Source organism: Gavia stellata, chromosome 1 (assembly GCF_030936135.1).
Source record: "Gavia stellata isolate bGavSte3 chromosome 1, bGavSte3.hap2, whole genome shotgun sequence".
Taxonomy (NCBI): domain Eukaryota; kingdom Metazoa; phylum Chordata; class Aves; order Gaviiformes; family Gaviidae; genus Gavia; species Gavia stellata.
In genome coordinates this window covers 24,979,795-25,002,123 of record NC_082594.1, presented here as the reverse complement: position 1 = coordinate 25,002,123, position 22,329 = coordinate 24,979,795, and the positions used below count along the sequence as shown (strand labels likewise).

The 22,329-nt window shown below is 37.8% G+C and overlaps 1 protein-coding gene across 1 annotated transcript in view; it reads right to left on the bottom strand.

Annotated features, from left to right (window-relative positions):
• The window catches only part of BRCA2 (BRCA2 DNA repair associated), a 40,109-nt gene that overhangs the window by 5,579 nt on the left and 12,201 nt on the right, over positions 1–22,329 (bottom strand). Inside the window, exons 10-20 of the mRNA XM_009820558.2 lie at positions 16,836–21,632; positions 15,531–15,623; positions 13,997–14,066; positions 13,188–13,606; positions 12,279–12,469; positions 11,477–11,664; positions 7,257–7,427; positions 6,592–6,943; positions 5,741–5,896; positions 3,520–3,664; positions 46–167 (exon numbers count right to left, since the gene is read on the bottom strand). Coding sequence (XP_009818860.2) covers positions 46–167; positions 3,520–3,664; positions 5,741–5,896; positions 6,592–6,943; positions 7,257–7,427; positions 11,477–11,664; positions 12,279–12,469; positions 13,188–13,606; positions 13,997–14,066; positions 15,531–15,623; positions 16,836–21,632 — 6,704 coding nt within the window. The remainder of the gene's footprint in view (positions 1–45; positions 168–3,519; positions 3,665–5,740; positions 5,897–6,591; positions 6,944–7,256; positions 7,428–11,476; positions 11,665–12,278; positions 12,470–13,187; positions 13,607–13,996; positions 14,067–15,530; positions 15,624–16,835; positions 21,633–22,329) is intronic.

Genomic DNA, 22,329 nt, shown 5'->3' with positions numbered 1-22,329 from the left:
ATTCCACAAGCACTTCAAAAGTAGCCCAGTAGAATCTACAGTTACCTCCATATAGCCAGGATCAGACGCATTCTGAATTGCTTCATAAAGTTCTGCACCATCTTGCAAATTATGGATTTGCTGTCTTGTGACTATGCGTGATCTCGGTGTTCTTCTGCTAGTTCTCTCTGTTGGGAAAAAAGCCATTATGTTCAGCACAGCAATACACTTCAAAAGTGAAGGAAAAAATAATTATCTAAGAAGCATGGTAGTACTTAGGCCTTGCCACAATAAAACCACAAAACACGTCTATATAGGAACTGGTTTATATGTGTGTGTGATATATATATAATAGGAAGCATTAAAAAAAAAAATCTAATTCATTTAAATACAACATAGATTAGAATATTACACAAACTTTGGGGAAGCCAGTATCAGTGTCTGCCCTTAGGAGACAGTAGGAGACTTGACAGGCTGCCATGAAACTTCATGGATACTTGACCATGTTTTCTGCATATCTGTCACTTCCTCTTCCTTGCATACAGCAGAAAAGCAGAAAAGTCTCAAAGATACCAAGATCTGGGACAACAGGTGACCATGGGCCTGCACATGAAGCCTCCTTAGGACACCAGCTAAAAGCCAAGTTAATTTCATTACGTTAAACTGTTACCCTCTTCTTAGGTAAGTCATTTTGCTGCTAGCATTTTGATTAATTCCGTCAGCATAGTAGAGTCCAGTATAGACAAGTTTATCAGTCAAACATAAAACAACACAGTGAGGTGACTGATATGTGGAAGTTCGTATCAGTGAAGTTAAGAATTATAAAGCAACCTCTGATTTCAGCAAAGAATTCAGTGTGGGTTTTTGCTGGGTTTTTTTTCGGGGGGGAGTTGTGGGTGGGTGTTGTGTTGTTGGGAGTTTTTTGTTGTTTGGTTTGTGGGGGGATGTTTGGGGTTTTTTTTTGGTATGGCTTTATTTGCCTTTTTGTTGTTATTCGTGAGGGACTCCAGGTTCTGAGAAAGCAGTTAGATAACATCTCTGTTACAGATCACCACAAGAAAGATTGATGGAAAGGGAGAGGCTATCTGGGTTGTAGATACGACCCTATGAAATTTGAACTTCATGCACAGGCTACTGTTAATGATGGAATCCTATCTGTTCCTGGATAAAAACAACCAAAACACCAAACCAAAACCAACAAAAACTCCTCCCAAAAACCAGACCAGACTATCAAGGCAGCTGGAATCCATATCAGTGTGGCACGAATCCTAATACCCTTCCTCATTCCGGTTTAGCTGAGGCAAACCTAAGAGAAAGCAAACCCATTTCTGGTACAGCAGTAAGCTTCATGAAGCTGTAGAAATCAGCAGCCAGTTGCGGCACTTACAGCAATGGCTGAAGTTGGAAGGGACCTCTGGAGGTCGTCTTGGGCAACCCTCCTGCTCAAGCAGGGTCACCTTCAACAGGCTGCCCAAGACCATGTCCAGTGAACTTTTGAATATCTCCAAGGATGGAGATTTCACAGCCTCTCTAGGCAACACTGTCGGTCATCCTCAGAGTGAAAAAGGCTTTCCTGATGTCCAGAGGGAACTTCCTGTGTTTCAGTTTGTGCCCATTGCCTCTGGTCTTGTCACTGGGCACCACTAAGAAGAGCCTGGCTCCATCATCTTTGCACCCTCCCTTCAAGTATTTATGTATATTGATCAGATCCCCCCGAGCCTTCTCTCTTCCAGGCTGAACAGTCCCAGCTCTCTCAGCATCTTTTCCTATGTCAGATGCTCCAATCCCTTAAGCATCTTCATGGCCCTTCGCTGGACTCTCTCCGGTATGTCCATGTCTCTCTCGTACTGGGGAGCCCAGAACTGGACACAGTACTCTACATGTGGCCTTACCAATTCTAAACAAAGGGGGAGGATCACTTCCCTAGACTTGCTGGCAGCACTCCTCAACTTGTTGTCCACCACGACCCCCCAGGGGCTTTTCTGCCAAACTGCCTTCCAGCTGGGTGGCCCCCAGCATATACTGGTGCATGGGCCTGTTTGTCCCCAGGTGCAAGACTGGCACTTCCCTTTGTTGAACTTCACAAGGCTCCTGCCAGCCCATTTCTCCAGTGTGTCGAGCTCCCTCTGGATGTCAGCACAACCCGCTAGTGCATCAGTCGTTCCTCCTAATTTTGTATCATTGCCAAACCTGCTGAGAATACACTCTGCCTCATCGTCCAGATCATTAATGAAGATGTTAAAACAGGACTGGACCCAGTGTTGATCCCTGGTGTACACCAGAAGTTACTGGCCTTCAACTAGACTTTGTGCCACTGATCACCACCCTCTGGGCTCAACTGCTCAGCCAGTTTTCAATCCACCTGACTGTCTGCTCATCCAGCCTATGCTTCATCAGCTTCTCTGTGAGACTCTTAAGGGAGACAGTGTCAAAAGCCTTACTGAAGTCAAGGTAGACAATATCCACTGCTCTCCCCTCATCTACCCGAGCCAGTAACTTCATCACAGAAGATTGTCAGATTAGTCAAACATGACTTCCCCTTGGTGAATCCCTGCTGACTACTCCCAATCACCTTTTTGTCCTTCATGTGCCTGGAAATGGTTTCCAGGATTAGTTGTTCCATCACCTTTTCAGGGATCAAGGTAAGGCAGACTGGCCTGTAGTTAGTTCTCTGGGTCCTCCTTCCTGTCCTTTTTGAAGACAGGAGAGACATTTGCTTTCCTCCAGTCTTCAGGCACCTCTACCAATCACCATGATCATTCAAAGAGGATCAAGAGTGGCCTCAGAAAGACATCAGCTAGCTTCTTCAGCACTTATGGGTGCATTCCATCACCAATCATGGACTTACGTATGTCCAGTTTGCGTAAATATTCTCTAACTTTATCCTCTTCCACCAAGGATATGTCGTCCTTGCTCCAGATTTTCCCCTGGTCGCCAGAGCCTGGGATTGCTGAAAGCTGGTATTGCTAGTTAAGGCTGAGATGAAAAAGGCACTCAGTAACTCAGCCTTCTACACGTCCTGTGTCACCAGGGTCCCTGTCCCATTTAGCGGCTCCACTGACCTCAGTATCTCCACAGTCCCACAACGTTTGTGAGGAAAGATGCCCAGTGCCCAGTCTTGGCGTTGAGGTCTACTGAGATACACCCTAAGCAGCAACCACTTCTGGGTGAAATATTACAGCGTCAGATCTTTGAAGATAATAGAATTACCAATTCTACAGTTTTGTAGCACTTCCCTAAGCATTATCCCAATGGTAATTTTTTAGTGGTCTGGCTAACACCACATTCAGGAAGAGTTTCCTAGTTAGCTGCAAAACCAAGAAAGTAGGTATGTAACTGTTTTGTTCTGAAAGGTCTTGATACATAGGAAGTAAAAAACCTAAAACAATAGAACACAAAAACAATAACAAAGAAAACAACCCAACACCCTATCTCTGCTTCTCTATCACCAAATTTCTGCCAGTTTCTTTAAACTCTTCTGTAAATGCCAAAAAAGTTTTTGTTTTCCTATTACATGTTCTGAAACAATGAAAGCTTTACCTTCATGCTTTTCATATTCTGCTTGGATTTTTGCAAACAGAGCTTCCAGTTTCTTTTGTTGATCCTCTGCATGCTTAGCAGCTTCCCTTTCTTCAGCTCGGCTGTTACGAAACACGTATGAACCAGCTGATGTCTTTTCCATCCACTGAAATAAAAAGATTAAAACAAAAACCAGACTTTTTAAAAATTTTTAACCTCATCTAGCTTCTTTCTAATACTTACTGCTAAGAAAAATGCTTTAAAAAATAAACAGGCAGTAGATCATGAGTTCTTTCAGTATAATAGATAAAAGGCAAAACCCCACAGCATTGGTTGGTAAATCTTCACTTTGAAGATATACAGACAGAATGGAGCAGTAGTCAAAACTACATGATTTAACAGCTGAAGAAACCATAGCTTATAGTAATAGGTATCAATGATGTAATTTAGAAGATAGCTGGATCCTATTGGTAAATATATTAACATAAAAACCCCATTAAATTCAATGCTTAAAAATATACCAGAACTGCATTCTACCCAATTTGTCTTTCCACATCAAGTGTATTGTCTGTTTTAACATGCTAGACTAGATTCTGTAAAAGAACTATGATGTTCCGCAGATGCTCTTAAGTCTTTTCTGTCTGAAATGGTTCCGTAGAACTACAGCCTTGTCCACAACCCTGCCAGAACTGGGTTGCCTGATGCTTTAAGTGCCTGGTTTGAAGAGATAGGTGAGGCAAACAAGGAGGTTACAGCTGCTGAAAGTGGTCCCTTCCCTTCCTCTTTACTGCACAGTCCTATCTTCTCCCTTGCACTGGCTCTGGCACATATCTGACCTCATCAGACCACACACATCAGTTTGTTAATTCAACAGACAGCAGTTTGATGGGTTGTTATTATTATTAATAATTATTTATTTATTTAGTTACTACTGGTTTAGTGAACTAAATTAGCTAAGCAACAGGATCAGATGAGCTCCAGGTTTAGCATAGAGAAACAGCGAATATAGCAAGAGCAGGATCAGGAAGGGTTGAAGGACTGATCCTTACGAGGCAGTGAATTGTTAAAATAGGCTCTGCTTGCCTCATTAACTGCATGCCATGTATTTCCTGCACTATTCACAGTTTGACGGCTTTAATCAGGGTTACTGTGATTCCTACACTTCTTGACTCTTGAGATACAAAGGAGACAGCCCAAGTCTTCTTATCATTTTGGTAGGTTTGTGCAAGAGTCTCAGTTTTAAAAAACAAACAAAAAACCCTACATCAGCACATCAGTCTCTTGATATAGTGAGATACAAAGCACCACTTTCCTCCCCAGCCTGGAAGCCATTTACTGGGATGTGGTTACAGATTACAGTCCCCTTTCTGGGACCTAAATAAATGTTAGTTCTATCAGGCAGTTCACATAGTAAGTGCTGCAATTTCCACCATTAAAGTAATGATCTAAATATCAAAGTAATGATCCAAACCAAATATTGCTATTACCTTTACAGAATTCATTCTACATCAACCAGCAGTTATACAACACTTTAGAAAGAAAGCAATGAAAAACACCCCCTATGTGCACACGCCAAGTGCAACATACTCTGAGAAAAGTTAACAAAATCTGAAAGTTGTATCCTGGTTAAACTGTTAACATTAAGAGTTAATAACAGTTTCTTTTTGTAGTTGGTATTGTCATAAAAGCAAATAGTTACAGTGAAGTCTAACCATATTTAAAATGTCTGGATATCAAGCGGTATTTAGAATATCTTCATTCTTTTTTACACCATAATCTCATTGTATTTTCAGTAGTACTTTTAAATAATAGATCTTAGACAACATAGCCAGCTACATGTAAGAAAAAGTAATCTTACTAATGGTTAAAAATATTTAACTTCTTTGCAGGGATATGAGTTGACACTGTTGATGTTTTTTTCCCTTTTAAAACAAGCACTGTGCTTTTCAGATTACAGAACTGAAATTCAATTATTTCTGGGTTTTTGAAGCTGAAGGCAAAGCCAACCAGAAGATACTGAGCACAAACTGAAATTCTTCTTATAGTAGGATACTCCAGTCCTGAAATATTAAATACATGGACACTGCAAAAACCACTCCTGTTCATTTTACACATAATGGTATCTTTTCATAAATTTTTTTGCTGTCTATATTATAACTGATTTGAGGAATGATCTAGCAATTAACTAATATAATTTAGAACTCATAGAACCTGTTAGATTCATAAAATATTTATACCATACCTGAATAGGGTAAGTTCTTTGAATAACTATATCAATACACCCCACTGCACCACCCTCACTGTAAAGCGATGACAAAGGCAAAGGAAAAGGTCTGGGATCCCGATGAAATCCTAGTTTTGCATGCCATCGTGCACATCGAGTGCTGTTCGCTGAAATCTGAATAAATTAAGTGTTGAATGATAAACTGTCATTGGTAGGTCAAAAGATATCCAACTTATTATATCTAGAGGAAAAACTATTTCCACACTGACCTCACTGAGAATGTCTCATTTTTGCACTCAAACATATTACATTTCATTTTCACCGTTTCTTTCCACATTGAAGAATGTATTTTAAATAGGAACTAAAAATGTGATGAGTTAAAATTCTCTAGGAAATGAGCATCTATGAGACAAGCCATTGCTTTATACCAGAGGAGCAAAATTTTTATGCTGAAACCTCACCCAGCACTTTAATCATTCTCAGACAAGTCAAGACCCTCCCCACCAAGCCCATCCTCTCACGACCTGTTTTTTTCCCCCCATTCTTCCTCCAACTTCCATATTGCCTGTGATAGATAAATACTTTTTCTAACTTGGTGCTTAACCAAATTAAGCAGCTGGAACTGACAAAAAACGCAGCAAAACTTGGTAGAATTTCATATCATAAACTTCTCTTCCAACCCTATTGAATAGTGTCAGCTACTTTTGGGTCAATGTCTTACAAATCTGGTTATTAAACTTCAACAAAACTTTGTCTGTTTATAAAGCCCTGATAAAACTTTTTCTGTTTACAAAACGTGGCTCAAGTAAATAGCATCTATCACATCTCTCGGTCACATCCAGTCAAGCTGAACTAATATTTTGTTTTACCTTTAACATAAGGGAATCTGGAGCTTCCAGTGGCGCACATCCATTTTGAGGGCCAACAAGTTCTGCTCCGTGCACTATGATCTTCTGACCAACAGTCAGCCTTCTTCTACATAAGAAAGCTTTGAGAGGTGGATCCAGAAGAGCTCTAATCCCATACCAGCCATCAGTAACTTCAATTATTGCTGCTGCTTTTTTACTTTCCACATTCTTATTGCTACTGCTAGGAGATACAACGGTGTTTAGCGATATGATTTTAGAAATACACAGTACAAGCGTTTTACCTGCTGCATCATCTCTCTCCATTATTTTTTTGATTGCTGATCGTTTACTTTTATCAACTTCCAAATCATATCTACAAAAAAGAATTCATGATGCTTTGTTAAAGCAAACAAAATCCATCACATTGTTTTTCCTTAAAAACAACTGTAGAAAACTATTACCTAATCAATCTACATGCTTAAGTACCACTGTAACACAGGAAATGTTATCTAAATCTTTGCAAATAACATGCGCTACATTTTTAATACTGATATGCCTAAGTTTAACAACATAAGCATTCTGATAAACAGTAAATGCAAAGTAGAGGTGCTTACTTTGTAGTATTATGAACTAGAAAGCACACAGCAACATAAAATACAACTCCAAATACATGGCTATACACGTACCTATATTTCAACTGCAACAGCACTGTTTCTGGTGTCAAACATCTGTTAGCAAATTCATGTGGAAAAGACACTTCCATGGCTGCCAATTTCCATACAATCCACCTATAGTGATTGTAAACCCAGGCCTCTGTTATTAGCTTGGGATCCACACCAGGAGTGTCACAGAGGGCTCTGTAGATAAATTGTTAATAAATTAACCTGAAATCCACTGTAATTTTTTACTTGCCTATTTTTCCCTAGCACTGTGTTCAGTGTATGTACATAGGCAGCATTAACAAAAGAATATTTATGACAGTGAAAACAGGAAGGTTACATTCCATAACTTGATCCAGTTATTGTCTGAATACTGACATTTTGTCCTCATACGCTTTGGCAGCATGCATGTGCATACATGCATGCATTCTTGAAATGGAGACTTTTGACCCTAGCAGTAGCTCCAGGGGCGTGCTCTGTCTGCTTCACACAGTTATGCACATAGCACAGAGGGACAGAATTGTGCTCTATTCCCTTTCAGCCCTGGAATTTCCCCTGCTTGCTTGATGAGTTCATTACAATCCATCCCCTTCTACTTCACAGTTTCCAGAGTTGTGGTTTGGGTGTTTTGGTTTTGTTTCTTATTTTTAAGCATGCATGTGGACAATGCATTTCAAAGAACTTTCAGTTACTATTGAAGAAATTTCTTCTCTCCATTGAGTGACTGCTCAAATGCACTTTCATACTGTGTTGAGTCCAAACTGTACCACCATGACCTGCATGAGTTGGGTTGGAAACATCTATTTTTTCCAGCTCTCAAAGTCACTAGGAAGGCCACTTCATTAAAGGAGGAAGAGAAAGAGTTAGACCAGAGATTCAAACAGCTGAGCCATTAGACTGATTAGAACACAAGACCTATCAAAAAGTCAATTTCTCACTTGTCAGAAAGCCTCAAGACGATTTTAAGGAACTGTATTGCAGTTAGGTGAGGAAAACAATTTAAAAGCCAAAAAGTCATACACAGGAAGATAAGGAGCAGGCATGACCATCAAATTAATTATTACTACATTAGAAGAGAGCAAAGCAATCTCAAACTTCAGGAGATACTCTGTAATATTTTGTGAAGGACAATGCAATTCAGGAGTTAAAGACAGAATTCAGTTCAAGATGAAGATCCTAAATACAGATGACTAAATGAAGGCCTAGTTGACGGAAATCTAATTAATATACTTAGAAGGATGAAAAGACTGATTCAGCTGACCAACCAGTTGGTATTTATTCTCAGCCATATGCTTGAACATATAACAAATGCAGAAAAGATACAGGAACTGAAGGCAACCTCTTGTGGAACAACCTTTACAAATTGCTCGAGAATGTATCTGGTATTCAGGGTCAGATCAACACTGCCACCCAGAGCAGGTTCTGACACCAAAACCATGGTGGCTTTTCTGGGATATTTAGCAGTATGTTGGTGGTTTCTCTCTTCTGTTTCTGAAAAATGAATGTGGGCAAAGCCATGTATCTGATGGCCTGACCACATAATCAGGAGTACCTCTGAAAATTATTATTAAGACAAGCTGCCTCTGGAACAAGAAGTTGGACTGCCTAAAAAGGCCAATATATGGCACATCTAGGCATAAGATGTTTTGTGCAAATAGTTTAATACCTTTCCCATTCACAGGAAAATTGTGTGAAATTAATCAAGATTACCTCCAACATGCCTAAGCAGCAGACTGCAAACACACTGATCCAGAGTTGGATGCATTCTTCCCAAAGATCTACCTCTTCTTGACAAAAACAACCTCAAACCTCATGTTTCCTATTAATTTGTGTAGTGGCCTTGCTTGTCAGCCTAGAAATAGCAATTTCACGTGAGGAAAGAATGACCAGCATGCTTTCTGAAATGCATGCAACTCCAGAACACTGACATGCAGGCAAGAGGTCCTGCACCATAACTGCACATGGGTGAATATACCAGACAGTCTTTTATGCATCTACCATTAACGCTTTGTAGGAACATTCCATCTATCAAGGTATATCCCCAAAAAATTCAACAATCGTGTCACCACTGGAGGGAAAAGCAGAATCGGGGATGGTATCGCCAATAGCAAAATACTTGCCAAACGGGGAGGAAATAGACAAATAACAAGTTAGGTCAAGTTCACTCAAGTTCCTCTGAGTCACTACTTAAATGCATATGCCTACACATCCCACAGCTGTCCATGAAACAGTTAGGGCATGCGATGCCACAGGGTGCAAAATGGAACTTGTGGAAGGATTAGCTCTGCCTTACAGTATTTAGAAAAAAACACGATCAATTTTAAGGACTGCTCTGAGACAAACTTGGTTTGCTGTCAAACAGAGAGACTTGAGAACTTCCAGAGCAGCATGCAAAAAATTCTTACAAGCCATTTCTAAACAAGTGAAAGACAAGAGGGTGCTTGGGAATGGCCAGCATGACTTTACTAAGAGCAAATCATGCCTAACCAACCCAATTGATTTCTGTGATGGAGTAACTGGTGCTAATGGCATCCGGGGGTGCATCAAGAAGAGTGTGGCTAGCAGGTCGAGGGAGGTTATCCTCCCCCTCTACTCTGCCCTGGGGAGGCCGCATCTGGAATACTGTGTCCAGGTCTGGGCTCTCCAATTCAAGAAGGACAGGGAGCTGCTGGAGAGGGTACAGCAAAGGGCTACAAAGATGATTAGGGGACTGGAACATCTTTCTTATGAGGAAAGGCTGAGGGACTTGGGTCTTTTTAGTCTGGAGAAGAGAAGACTGAGGGGGGATCTTGTTAATGCTTATAAATACTTAAGGGGTGGGTGCCAGGAGGATGGGCCCACTCTTTTTTCAGTGGTGCCCAGTGACAGGACAAGAGGTAACGGGCACAAACTTGGTCATAGGAAGCTCCATCTAAACATGAGGAGGAACCTCTTTCCTTTGAGGGTGGCAGAGCACTGGAACAAGCTGCCCGGAGAGGTTGTGGAGTCTCCTTCTCTGGAGATACTCAAAACTCGCCTGGACGCATTCCTGTGCAATCTGCTCTAGGTGAACCTGCTCTGGCAGGGGGTTTGGACTAGATGATCTCCAGAGGTCCTGTCATTCTGTGATCTTGTACTAGTCAATTTTCCCATATTGGATTACTGGCACCAACTTCATCAACTCAAACTTTCAAATAAAAGCAGTCCTTGAGCTTGGAACAGACCTATCTCTGTCACACTTTGGTACTGGGAAGCAAATGTTGCAAACCTCTTGAATTCTGATACTATGTAGGTTGGCAACGCATGCTTGACTACAAATATGACTCAAATACAGGTCCCTGCCTTGAGTGTGTGAACGCATACCAACAGTGACACTGACTTGAAAAAAAGAGCATCTCAAATTTACAGAGGAAATCAGAAAATAATGGTTAAGTATTTTCTGAAGTTTTGCTGGAACAACAGTACACTGGTAGTTCCTTGTTCTGTTGTACATGCTTTTGATGAAGTTATAATGTACAAACTTGCTTACAGTAAAACAAAACATAACTTTTTATGAAAGTGTTTAGGAGACATGCACTCAACACGTACACTTTTTTTTCAGCTCATCTTAAATGATGTGCAAAAGGAGGGATAGAAGGACCAGGAAGAGTGCAAGAGCAAGGATTGTTTGTGCACCTTTTTTTTTTGGCTTCTTACACGTACTCAAAAGAAAGCTTGAATGAATCAGTGAGTTTTACTATTGAAGTCCTGGCTTCCTTCAAATCATGCATCAGCTTTAAAAAAATTACATTGAAAAACCATATTTTCAGCCCTGTCCTGCCAAAGAAGCCCTAAGCACCTACCCAATCAACCTTCATTCCTATCAAGAAACTCTAGAGCCCAATAGAAATAAATCCTTTTCTACTCCCCCCGCCCCCAAATCAAAACCTGTTAATGCTAACTAAACAAAACGGTAAAATGCTGAATTAACAGAAAATAGTTATATTGTTCTAAACTACTTACACTGTTGAAGAATCCCCAGAAATTTTCTAAATTGACTTTGTATGCCTTCTTTAATGGTCAGTGAAGATCACTAACACCATAAGTCTACATAGTAAATTTACAATCCTACAATATCTTCATTTACACTAACAGAGGTGTACTAAAAATGCACAGAAAAATAGTAGTCAGAGGCTTTAAAAGATCACTGTGTTGGATTAATTCTAGGGGATAAGAGAATCACTAACTAATAAATAGCATACTTGTCTCAAGTTCATAAGTAACAGTACCTGTAGAACTCCTTTTTTCCAGCTTTTCCCTCATCTGTAGGTATTAGCCATCCTCCATCACCAAGCTGCATCCCATTTCCAGCTAATACATACTCCTTACTGAAAAAGTCTTTGATGAGAAACTCGAAAGATTCTGCATTTGTGCTGTTAACTTGCATGCAATGTCTTGAAACACCATACGTGTAAAGCTGCAAAAAATTAGATGAAAAAGACAAAATAATGACAATACAGTAAGAATTCAGCTGAGAGTTTTTGTATCTAATGTTAGAACTTCTGATAAAATATTTCCTTGAGGTTGAGACAGCTTTTGTCTGGCCTTGCCATTTTCTGTGTAATCCAAGGAGAATGGAGGAATTCCCAGCAATTATTTTAGCAGAACAGCACCACAGTGTGCTTTAAAAGTGTTTAAAAAAATTCAGCAGGTTTTGTACCTTCACTGTACCAAAAGCAAGAGGCTTTTGATACAGACTTAACTAAGCTTAAATTTTAACTGTGTGTTATCTTAAAACAGCTCTTCATATGGGTTAAAAATCAATAGCAACTACAATTGGTGGTTTTTTACCTTGTTTGATGCTTCTCTTGTTTGATTATAACACTACAGAGACATTTATGACCCTTATTATTTGGAATAGTCTTAAAAACTGTGGATATGCAAAGCTACTTAAAAACTGTAGCAACGGTGACTATAAAGACTTATCTCAAAGCTGAAGAATGTATCTATTCAAAAGCTACTGAGTTTTTGTTTGCTTGTCTTAAGGAAGAGATCCTGGGAAAGACACACAGTAAAAAGATATGAATATACCTCTTCCATAGAATAAAAAGTAGGAGATTTCTCTTCTACTGCAGTTTTCAGTGAGATTCTATTTATTGCAGATGTTTTAATGACATAAAGACTGCCTGGCTGTGAGCTAATATTTTGCCTATATTTCTTTTTAATTCTCATTTCCTGCAGATCTCTGGCACAGCGGAGATTTGTCATCATCTTGACCATAGCTGCAAAGAAAAAAAACCCCAAAACCATCAAAACCTTTTTACAGTATTTTAAAATATACAGTCACACTATAAAAGCAGATTCAGAGAAGCATATTTTCTAAGCCACTCTGCAGATTTTTAGAAACTGGAACAGTCTAAATATTCAAAGTTTAATGCATTTTAAAAACCAGTGTTTACTGAAGGCATATGAATAATATTTATGTGAAATAAATATGAATATATAAGTCCCTGAACTAAACTTAAGTACACATATTTTTCTCAGACTGAACTCTATCTTCACAGAAAACTCCAAATGAACAGAAATTAGTTGATGATGACTACAAAGTCCGTAATCCTGAGATTTTGACTTGTAAATACGAGATCTAATTCTGCAAATGCTCATGCACCTGTTCAAATACACACAATGAGTTCTTCTGAAAAAGTCCAGATTATTTGATTGTAATAGTTACAGAAATTATACACATTGGAACATTCAAGAGAGCTTAGAAGGCATAAGCCCACATGCTAAATAAAATCAAACAGCTGAGCATTTAAACTCTGCCTTTTTGAAAATGACACAATCAGCCATTTATATGGTTAAGCCTACATTTCAATTAGAAAAAAAAAAAAGCTTAAAAAGAAGCTTCTTTTTATTTAAAAAAGAAGTCTGACAGAATATGCAAAACCCTTTCTGGCAGTTAGTATTCACAATAGGCAACTGATCAAGATCTGAAAATACCTAAATTGCCATTTTCTAGGTCAGTGTCTGCTGCATGCTGGATGCAAGACTGGTGATCTTGAGGTTCAGCAATATTTTGTTCAGTTGTGATCTGACTTAATTCCGTCTCTTCAGTCATATTTTTGCTGACCAGTGAGTCACATCTTTTGCTCCTGCCTTCTTCACCTGGAGAAAATGTCAGCTTGGTTTTGGAGGGGGGAATAAAAGTTTTAAGAGTTTTGCCAGATTTGTACAAACTTCTTGTTTCTTCACTCTCTTTTGCTGAGGCCTTACATGGAGTAGAAACCCCTGAAGTACCATTTAAAGACTGCCTTAGTGCACAGTGCTGAAAAATGGCAGGTTTAGATTTGAACCCTTTGAAGTCTTGATCTGGTAGAGTAAGGGTAGGATTCTTGACTTCTTGTCGTTCTTTAGTAGCCCTACAGAGATGAAAACATTTAAACATACAGGTTTCAGCTTCCTGACAAAATTCTTTGTCAGGATTTTGATATTCTTAATTTAGTAATATAACTTTCAACACTATGTCAATAAAAAGACAAAATATCAGTCTTTGACATTTTAAAATGCTTCATTTCTGTCTATCAAGAAAAGAGAAATGCAAGTGTAAAATTAGTTTAGCATCTCACTGGTCTACTGCAGCAATGTGTGTTATATGGTAATTTAATATGTTTATTTTGAAGCAAAATTATTAGTATTTTTTAAAGTTGGGTAGCAAATTATTACCATGTATTTTTAAAAAGTTACAAGAGCTTGCGAGGTTTTAAGAAACTGCATTAGAAGAACTCTAAAATATATTATAAATTTCTCACCCAAAAGGTCGACAAGTTATGGGTTTTAAAGGAACATGGTACATAAATTTTCTTCTGTCTTTGAAAATGCCTATAAAAGTATTAGAAAAAAAAGTTTGAAATAGCACGTTACATGGATAGATATTTACAGCACATATTTTTTCTATATTAGTGTTATAAATATATAGAAAAATTTCCAGAGTGGATTTAAACAGCTTTGGGTATTTTTTTTTTCCCCTCAAATAAAATCTTTGTATAAAACACCTTCACACTAGTTGCAGACACATCTAAAGGATAAGCGACCACAATGCTGAACTCTTAAAAGCTCCTATTTGTGAGCCTGCAAGATGTTTTTAGGCTCCTGAAAGGGAAATGTTTATCATATATTTAATTCCAGGTAGGCTCACCATTCAATTCAGAACTCTCTTAGCAACTTTTTTTTCTTTTAAGTTACAACAGAAAAGGGCACATTTGCACAAATTCCTCCTTCCATCATTGAAGGACATGCTTATCTTGGAATTATCAACATAACTAAATCATGTCTGCCTGGAATTTAAACTCATTTGTGCTATGGCCTTAGGCTGCAAAGAGGAAGTTTCATATGAGAAGTCATATATACAAGATGCCACATGTTCTAGAAGTCAGAGGCAATACTGTACTGGAGATTAGAACTGTTTTCAGTTGTTCCACCAAAGGATAACACTGTTCAGATCCTGCTGCAGGGTAGGATAATATTTACATATGAAGGGTATAAAATTATTCTCTGGCAGCAACTTACAAATTCCATTTAAAACTTTCTTTAAATCATGTGTCTTATGCTTAGAACAGATTTAGGACAGCATTCAGGAACCAATATACTGGTTAAACCAATATATTTGATGAATCCTGCTACTGAATTCTAGGTTAGAGTATGCAGTGCTTAGAAAGAACAAGTTCCTTAAAGAACACAGCTTATCCCATAACCAAAAGCCGTAGCCAAAATCACATTATCCTAATACGCTAATCACTAACTACCTTCGCATAAAACATCAACTCAAACTTTAAAACCTTGATTTCACATTCATAAGCATTCATATTACTGGCTCAAAATATTACAAGCATTTGTAATGTAGACACCTATCAGTAAGTATATCCTTCACAAATTATTATATGATGAAATTACTAGTACCTTCTCATTTTCCTGTAGATACAGTTTTTAATTGAGAAATTACAGATCAATAAAATATATTCTTTCTACTGAGACTAGAATTTGTGAGATTTAGGATTGTGAGAAACTGGATAAACTCCTACCAAGCTGCAAATTAAACCAGAGTTCTTGCAGAAGTAGTACACTGTAATATATTTAGATTCTTACACAAGAAGGCATACCATTAATCATGTGATTTCAAGTCAGCAGAGACATTACCATAATGGCTTCCCTGGATTTCCATGACTATATTGCTAAAAGAAACAGTTAAACAATCTTATTATATGTTAGTTTATTGAAAACTGAAGAATTCTAAAGATAACAACTGACATCAGATTACTGCTTAGAACACAAGAAGACTAAAATTACCATCAGGGGTGCTTTTCGAAGCTTTCAAAGATCGGGGGGGATTCTTTGTTTTGTTAAATTCAAGCAGTAGTTGTCTTTTAATTGGAGGTTCTCCTAGGATAAAACCACAGATTTTTAAAAGTGATGTTCCTTTTAAGTTCAGTTTCTTACCAATACTGTATAACTGAATTATAATTTCTAAATAAAACATTCCAGAAGTCAGAGCAAGCAGAATTAGCAAGTTTTCAGATCACACGTCTGTACTAGAAGGCCTTTTTGAACCCAAGAGCTACTTCACCACAATTTGCAAATGTTTCTTCTGTACAGAATGACTGTACATTGTGTTACCAAGAATTATTTCAAGACTCCATATAATGAAATCTGTTGCAGAATCTTTTGGGGTCAGTAGGTCTGTTCCATCCAAATCAAAATTTGTGAGCCTGAAGTTATCAAACATACTTGAGACAGTCTGCCTCAGAAAGTGCACCACAGCAGACTTCAGTAGCCCAGCTCACCTGCATCTTCTTTTGTACCTTCAGTAATCAGAGTCCCTACAGAATTCTAAAAAAAAGCGTGTAACACATCTTTTACAGAAGCTGTGACTAAGAATATGGTTCAACTGTGGCACAGCTGTTTCAAGTTGGACTGATAGAGTCCTAGCGACATTTTCACACCTACCCAAACTTTCCCACATGCCTGCCCAACCTTTGAACCTGAACTTGTGCAGCTCGGCAGCAACTCTGTTGCTATCTACTCTTCCATAAATAACTTTCAGCTGGCCCAGGTCCCTGAAGAGATCTTGGTCACTGTGCAGGCATTAAGTACCAACACTTCAGTCCTGAGCCAGATCAGTTTTAGGTGGTAAGAAACTGCACTTTTAGACCAACAACTATTTTTCATATCAGACTAGCAAACTTGATACAAGTGAAACGGTGTCCTCACCTACAAGGCACAAGAAGGTGAAAATGGAAATACTACTACTCATTTTTCGATAAAAAACACTAGATTTGTGCAGAGAAAAAGAAAATAAGGAAGTCTACTCAGAGAGAAAAGGAGCAGTAGCTTTCTTCCATAACTTTATGATAAAACAGCAAAACCTGCACACCTTCAAAATTACTAATGACAAATTTATCTTGTACTGTGCATTTAAGGCTGGAAAGAGTGGATGAACTATTGCCTGCAGCAAGAAGAATTTTTGTCATTGACACCTAGAGGAAGAACTTCTAACTTCTATATGACCTAAAAATCAATGTGACATGCAAAAAAACCTCAAACAACCCACTGTGCAGAAATACGGAGTTGAACATATATAAGACAAAGACCTACCCAGTGAGTTTTCTTCTTCAGAGTGCCTCTTCCCAAAGGTCTTATTCTGAAAGTTTTTATCCGGTCTGCCACTGAAAGACTGTGCAGCATTAATTTGTACTCCAGAATCGGAAAGATCATCTTCTATAAAAGCTCTTGCACTTTCCACAGCCTCCGCTTCCAAATAATTTTTTGGAGTTTGGAGGAGATCAATATTCATTTCTGCTTTAGCAGTAGCACTGCATGAAATTGCTTCAGACTCTGTTTTCATCCCCAGATTCAGCTGCCCTTTTCTGAAAGACCTAGTCTCTTGCTGAAAGCTGTTTTTAAATGATGTTAACTGCTTGTTTTTCGTACTATGTGGCACGTACTCAGGCATTCTGACATGGTGAGCGCTTGGAAAAGACTTCATTTCCGCAGGGTAGATACTTTTTAAGTCTAAGTCTTCATTGCAGCTTTCTTCAATTTTAGATTCTGAAATCACTTTATCAGTTGAAGATTTTACATGTTGACCATTTTCTTTAATTGAACTAAGTTGATCTGTAATGCAAAGCCCACTGTGCAGAAAGTCATCAGATTCCTTTAAAATTGCCTTTGCTTTTTGATAGGCATTTTTAGAGACTGTTACCTGCTTTCCACTTGCAGTGCTGAACCCAAAAGCAGGATCTGAAATCAATTCAGTGCTGACATTTTTTTCCCCTTTTGGTAACACTATCCGCATTTTCCTAGGAACTACTTCAGTGTGCATTTCAGACTTTTCAACATCTTCCTCAACTAAAAATGCTTCTTGTACATGTGATGAATGATTACCTTCCATTTCAGAAAAGAGCTGTCTAGCTTTCTTGAGTGACTCTTCTGATAGTTGTACAGGCTTACCACTTGCTGTACTAAAAAATCCAAGATTGCTTTTAGAAGAATCTAACTGCTTTATCTGCTTATCTGGAACAGGCAAGTGTGCTAAAAGCTTAACATTATGTTCCAAGCATCGCCTCTGAGAATTTGAAACAGACTTTGAATCTACAAATGTGTTTGTATCTTGGTGACCATTTTCATTAGCACTTGCATTTACTTTAATAAAATGGGATGCAGCTGAATTAATCTCTTCACTTCTTGCAGCATTTAAAAACTTAGCAGAAATAGGACACTCAACATGAATGACGGAAGATGAATTTCCAGCAATTTCTGTTTGATTAGTTCTTGAGTTAGTCTCAATTTCGTATTTTACAGATTCACTGTAGTCTTCTTGAAACATTTGTCTGACTCTTGCTAACGCATGTTCTGAAACAGAAACTGCTTTACCTTTTGCTGTACTAAACACAATTTGTTTCTTATCATCCTTTTGATTTTCAATATCAAGTGATGTTTCTTTTAAGCTGGTTATATTAGTTTCATCTTCAGGAAGACTGATTAGTGACTGGTTCTGGCAAGCATTAACTATAGTGTCTGTGAAGCAGTTTGTATCAGCACAAGGTTCATTTAAATGTTCTAAGTCAAATTCCTTACTGTCACCATTCAAGTGAGAAGAGCTACTCTTTGAAGTTAGGAGAAGGGATTGATTAGCTTTACTGTTACTATCCTCAACAAATACAGTATTTTTTGTATCTCCAGGCACAGAATTATCTTCAAGGTCATTTGATACCTTGATTAAATGCAGAGATGCAGCAGAGTGCACAGGAAAATCATGCATGTTTTCTGAATCATCCCTCCCTTTTGCTGAGTATTCAGTCTTTCCCTCTGCAAGCAGTTTTCCATCTTCAGACAAATGAGTTCTACTTAAAGCATCACTCTCCTGTCCAGGAAGATATTCCAATTCTGACTTTCCAGGTCTGACATCAGTTTTTTTATGTGCATATGAAGTTACCAAACTTCTTTCACAATCTTCAACTAAATTAACAAATGTATCTACTTTAACAGTATCAAAAATCACGGTGTGTTTAATGGGACTGCTCTCTACTGTCTGTTTAAATTGATCTCCAGGTTCTTCAGGAACAAGCTTTTTATTAAGTTTTTCTGGATCACATTGAGCAATGCTTTCAATACCTAAGTCACAGTCTTTGACAGAGTTTTTACCACATTTCCTTTTCTTTAAGGGGTTCTCAAAACTGTCTTTATGTTCCTTTCCTAAATCAACATTTTCTGCAAAAAAACGTTCAGCTTTAGCCAAAAATCCATCAGCAATTGTTATTTTCTTGCCACTAGCAGTATGAAAACCTGTCAGATAACTTGCCTTCACTTCATTTTTTTCAACATCCACCTCTTGCGCGAAAGGTATTTGATGATGATGGTAAGAACCTATTCTGCTTTCATTCACTAACAGCATTGTATGATGGGTGGTGTCTTCTCCTTCCATGTTTTTACTGTTTGTCTTTTGTTTATCAGAGTTCTCCAAAACATTTACATTGCTTTCTCCACACTGTACATTGAGCAAGCGTAGAGAATTATCCAAAGCTGCATGAGCAATAGATACATCACCACCAGCTGTAGTTCGAAATTTTTGTGACAAGTGTTCATTTTCCTGCTTTCTGTCTTCTCCTTTCTGATTAGGAGACAGGTTTTCCATTTCATCTGATATGCATAAACTATGTTCTTCTGCAGTGGTAATAGAATCTCCTAGACATGTTACATCTAATGAGTCTTCTTGCAAACTACCCTCAACTTGGCAATCTCCTTGACTCAAAAATTGTTTGGGAGTTTTATGATTCTGGTTGTGTTTTTTAATGGATGATAGACTGTTGATGATATTATTAGTGCTATTGAAATGAACACTTTCATTATAATTTATTGATCTTTTTGTCCCATTTTCCATATTTTCCTTAAAAGGTATACTAATATTTTCCTCAATTTTTTTCTGTGTGTGGTGGGAAACAGAACCTGTGTGGGAAAAGGCATCTATGCTTTTGAAATCTGAAACACAAACTATCTTTCCTTTTGTCAGGCATCTGACAAAATTACAGTTAGAAGACATATGCCCATTTGAATTGTGACATCTAGTACTAGTTTCAGAAGATTTAAACAAATAGTTATCATCATCCAAATCCCTGAAGAGCTCTGCAGATCTGCTCAAAGCCTCCTTAGAAATATTTATTTTTTTACCTCCAGCTGAAGTAAAGCCTACAAAATTAGAACAGCTGTCCTGTTTAGCTACTGGAAAGCTTCCATCAGATATTCTACTTTCATTTCTGTCTAAGTTACTAAAAGTAACCTTTTTGTCATTTTTATGGAAAACCACTGCGTTTTCTTTTTCGTATTCCACCACTTCAGAGTCTTCATTTGTGTCTTCCTGCTTAGTACAATACTTGTCATCTTTTACTTGATTTTCAGATTTAAAGGCACTGCAAAAGTCAGCATCTTTCCTTGTTTCAGAAATATTTTCCACATTCATTTTTCCACGTGTTTCTACAGTTCTGAATTGTTGAAAGGCATGACTTTGTATCATGTTATTCTGCTTTCTAAACTGTGTAAATTCAAACTGACTACCTGTTTCTTCCAGGATACTGGAAAGTTCAGCAATTTCAGCTTCCTGGCTTGCTGTCAAGGTTTGATTTGTTTCTTCCAAGGACTGTTGACTTCTAGAAAAGCTTTTACACAAGCCAACTTTATGTGGAATAAACTGTGTATGCCTGGGCTCAAGAAAACTTGTCTGTGAATCTGAAGAATCAGAGAAATTACTGCCCAACTTGCTTTCTGAATCCGAGAAAAACGTATTCTCCTTTTTAGCTCGATTTGAGAAGTTTCTGACTCTTTCCATGGAAGAGGCTTCAAAGCATTCATTTTCAATATCTTTGAACAGCATTTTGCCTTTTGCTATACTGACTTCAGAGAATTTAATCTGCTTATTGGAAGCAGTCTGAAAGCCACCAAGGCCCAGATTGAAACTGCATGCATTAAGACTTCCTGATGTTTTCCCTTTATATTTCAGGTTTTTCTTTGACTTTGTGTTGGAATACATAGGTGCTACTTGTTTAGCTTCTTCAGAAATTACTTCATTTAAAGAATTGTTATCTATACAATCTAACAATTCTTTAGCAATCTCTACAGCTACATTATTGCAAGCAGCTGCTTGAGGGCTTTCACTGTTTTCAACTGACTTTGGCTCTTGATTGTCAGCTACAACTTCTGAAAAGGTAGCTGCATCTGTTTTCTCCCCTTGTTTTAAAGCAGTACTATCATTTTCTGAGCAGTTTATTCCCAAAGGTCCAAGTACTCCTCTACAGTCAACTACTGACCACTGGTCTGTAGCATGCCTTTTATCAGTTGATATTTTATTGCAACAATCACTACTGACTCCATTTATGCCAAAGTTGGTCTGACTCAAAGTATTATTGACGCTGCCGTTTGTCACAGACGTAGTGTCATGGTGCATATCAATCAAGCATTCATCATCCCTAGAAGACCACACAAGTTGTTCTTTAAGGCTCCGAGGTACAGTAGCTCCATTGTTCCCATTAGCACTTATATACTTATCTTCCTCGCCTTTCTCTAAGCAACAGCCTTTAGGGAGCAATCTGGAACGCTTTCTTGCCATTAGGCATGCTGAAGTTAGAACTTTACGTTTTATATTTGAAATTATTTCACTATTTAAAGAATTTGTTGTGTCTTCTTTCTGTGTATTAGATACTTCTAAGCATTTTAATGATGTAGCAGGCTGATCCTCTCTTGCATTTTTCCCCAAGTCTCTCAGATCTTGTTGCTTCAGCCTATCGTTGAAGGAATTATCAGATGAACTATCCATTATATCCATTTTTAAAGTACAAGTGCTGAAATTGTTTTCCTTGATATTTGATTGCAAATGCTTTCTCTCAGCAAAAAGCAAACAGTCTACAAAAGAAGACATTACAGAAAAAATGGGTTAATAAATTAGTTCTCATTTATGCAAACAAATGCAGATTCAGATTTTCATAAAATTTTCCACACATGTTTAACACTGGTACCATAAATACCACTTTTGTTTTCAAATGTGAATGCCTTGACAAGATTGGAGATTTGTTTAATCTAATCATGTTCTAATAACCAGAAACAAATGAGTAGCCTGCAGTTAATGCTATCAGTTAAAAAAAATAAAAATCAGGTTTTAGTTATAATGAAATTCGAAGATATGGGCTTCCATTCCTTGTGTCTCAACATAAGAACTTGTTTCAAACTTTAAAGAGAAGTACTTCAATTCCTAATATTAAGTAATTCTTCTAGCAAGAACAACAGCTTTTAAAATTAGGAGTATGTGCTTGTTTTTGTTATAGAATTTGTTTTTTAAAATATTTTGTGCCTCTGGAAGAAACAAGTGTACAGTCTTAAACCCTCTAATTTTAGAACAATAACAATACAATTTTACTATTCTTTATAATCTCTTAGAAGTTATCGACTCAGGATGGCCCTTGACACTATGGATGTCTAAACAGCATTGATAAAGATAATTTAGCTTGTCAATTAGAATAATGGTTCAAGGTGGAAGTTTCTATTCCAGAAACTAATCTGAAACTAAACCATTAAGTTAGCATCAGACTATTAGAAAATAATG